This window comes from Rhinopithecus bieti, unplaced genomic scaffold (assembly GCF_001698545.2).
Source record: "Rhinopithecus bieti isolate Rb0 unplaced genomic scaffold, ASM169854v2 repeat_18529, whole genome shotgun sequence".
NCBI lineage: Eukaryota > Metazoa > Chordata > Mammalia > Primates > Cercopithecidae > Rhinopithecus > Rhinopithecus bieti.
In genome coordinates, this window is record NW_016835670.1 from 1 (window position 1) to 2,440 (window position 2,440).

Sequence of the window (2,440 nt, forward strand, 5' to 3'; positions counted from 1 at the left end):
CAGCACCTCAGCGTCCTGGGCTCTAGCAAGCCTCACAGAAACAACCGGCAGTGCTACCTCCAAGGAGCACCTAGAGCAGCAAAACTAGCAGTAATGCCATCGACGAAAGGCCAGTTAGGCGAAAAGAGTAGAGTATTTAGTTCCGGGGATTATAGGCCAGCGCTAACCAGACAGCATAAAGCTGAGGGTTGACAAACCAAAAATTAGTAACAATTCTTTTTAAAGGGCAAGTTAGCTGAAACACACACACACACACACACACATACCCAGAATAAAAACAATACATTTGGGAAAATTCATCAAATGAAAATGCAAAACATAGAAAAATTGACTCTACAAAGAAGAAAATTCTAAACAATGTGGTTTCACAGCTGTGATATCGCTGTCAGGCCTATATCAATACCTGCTCGGTCTCACCAGGACTTCTAAGGGACTGCAGGCACCGCTAAACCGCTACTTTCTACTCCTAAAATATCTTCTTTAACGACATGCCCGGACTTCTATATTTAAAACTCAGGCATCAGTAAAGCAGGATAAGTTATTATGAAACCGAAAGTTACTGGGAATAAGGAGTCGCAGGTATGGCTATGCTAGTACTGGTTGCGACTAAATATGGACTTGCAAGAGCTAAAAAATCACATTCACAGGGGCACTTGCAATCGAAGCATGCACTTGTTACTCTAAGAAATCCCTAACCCAGGACTCGCTCAGAATATTTCAAAACCAGAATTAAGCATCTTTATCGCAGGCGAAATAAGCCATTACTTATTCCGCTTAAATCCGAACTTGCTATGCAGAGAAACCACAGTCAGGGCTATATTCCGAGTGTAGGAGGTTTAAAACTCCCGAAAAGGCAGTCAAAGCAGGCAGGGCCAAGCCGGACCTGCTGTGCCTACCAGAAGTGCTAAACCCAGTTGTGGTACTATTAAGTAATTGGTAGTTCTCTTATAAGCCACTCTAAACTGTTCCAAAGGAAAAGACACAGGAAACACTGCTAGCCCTGAGACCCATGAATAAGTAATCTTCTCAATTATTTATTTATTTTGAGACAGGGTCACACTCTCCTGGAGGGCATTGGTGCTATCCAGCTCAGGCTCACTGCAGCCTCAACCTCCTGAGCTCAAGCGACCAGCCCACTCCACTATCTGGAGTAGCTGGGACTACAGGTGCACAACACCTCCCACGGCTAATGTTTGTATTTTTTGTAGAGGCTTCACCCTCTTGCCCAGGCTGTTCTCAGACTACTGAGCACAAGCAATCCGCATGCCTCCAACGCTAAAAGTGCTCGGATTACTGCTGTGAGCCACGCTGCCCCACCAGAATAAGTAACATTAAGAACTGGTTATCTGTGAAGTTGTATTAATATAAGTAATTGCGCGGTCTTTCCACGAGACACAGTAACGATTGAAAAACCTTCCACTCTTGACCTTGAATAAAATTCCTGAGAGTAAAACACAATGACTTGATATCCTGAAAAAAAGAAAGACAGTTGTTAAAAATAAAACTAAAAATTAAAATTAAGAAGACGTTATAATAACGTAAAAGACGTGATATAACATTAAATGTAAACAAACAATATATTTAAAAGGAATAATTAGAAAATACGAGGAATAAGATTTAAAATACACTGGAAAAAATAAATTAAAAATCGGCCAAACACTAAGGATTCTATAAACATAAAACAGATTTCTCCAAGTTAAAACAGATACAAGTGAAATATTTAATAAAATAAATATAAATGTTTAAAAGACAAGGAAACTGAAAGTAATAAGCGACACGAAGCAAGAAAGAAACATCAGGAAAAAAGAGAATTCAAAAACTGACAACCAGCAACGAAGGCACATCTTAATGTGTTTTTATTTTCTAGGTGGAGACGCTTGGTAACTGAGAATCTTTTCAGGGAGGAGAATCCAAAGAGGCTTCTGCTGATATCTACGGCTGCTTAGCTCCACAGATTCGTAGGCAGCACGCCCAGAGTACAGAGAACGCGGCAAAACCGACGCGAAGAATCCGCTCCAGGCAGTCTGAGAAACCCGGGGGGTGGCGCCACCGACGGAGGGCAGGAGGATGGCGGCGTTCCGAAAGGCACCCGCTGTCAGAGACGTCGGTGTCCTGCTGTCTGTTCCAGGAATGGGGAGGACTGCCCCAGGAAAGCTGCTGGAGCGTGAGTCTGTCGGGTTCCTCTCCCTGCCCCACCTCTTCCACGGGTGCCTCTTGCTGCTTCTGTGTCCCCGGCCAACTGAACCCAGGGGACTCCGCTGTACTTGGTTCCAAGGTGCTCTGGACTCCAGGAAAGAGTTCGTTTTGCCAGAAGACTCCGGGTAGCCGCCAGCAAGGACTGGAAAGCAGTCCCAAGTCACAGCTGTCCGATGAGTACTCTCCTAGTACGGGATACAAAGGGAGAGGCCACGGCCCACGATCTTCTGAACTCACAATAGGC

General features: G+C 44.3%; 1 protein-coding gene across 1 annotated transcript; it reads right to left on the minus strand.

Annotated features, from left to right (window-relative positions):
* Positions 1 to 1,553: 1,553 nt before the first annotated feature.
* LOC108524710 (annexin-2 receptor-like) lies at positions 1,554 to 2,436 on the minus strand (the record flags this gene model as incomplete). The annotated part of the gene is made up of 1 exon (XM_017865798.1): positions 1,554 to 2,436. A coding segment is annotated over one exon (504 nt), but the record flags the coding sequence as incomplete, so codon positions are not given.
* Positions 2,437 to 2,440: the final 4 nt, after the last annotated feature.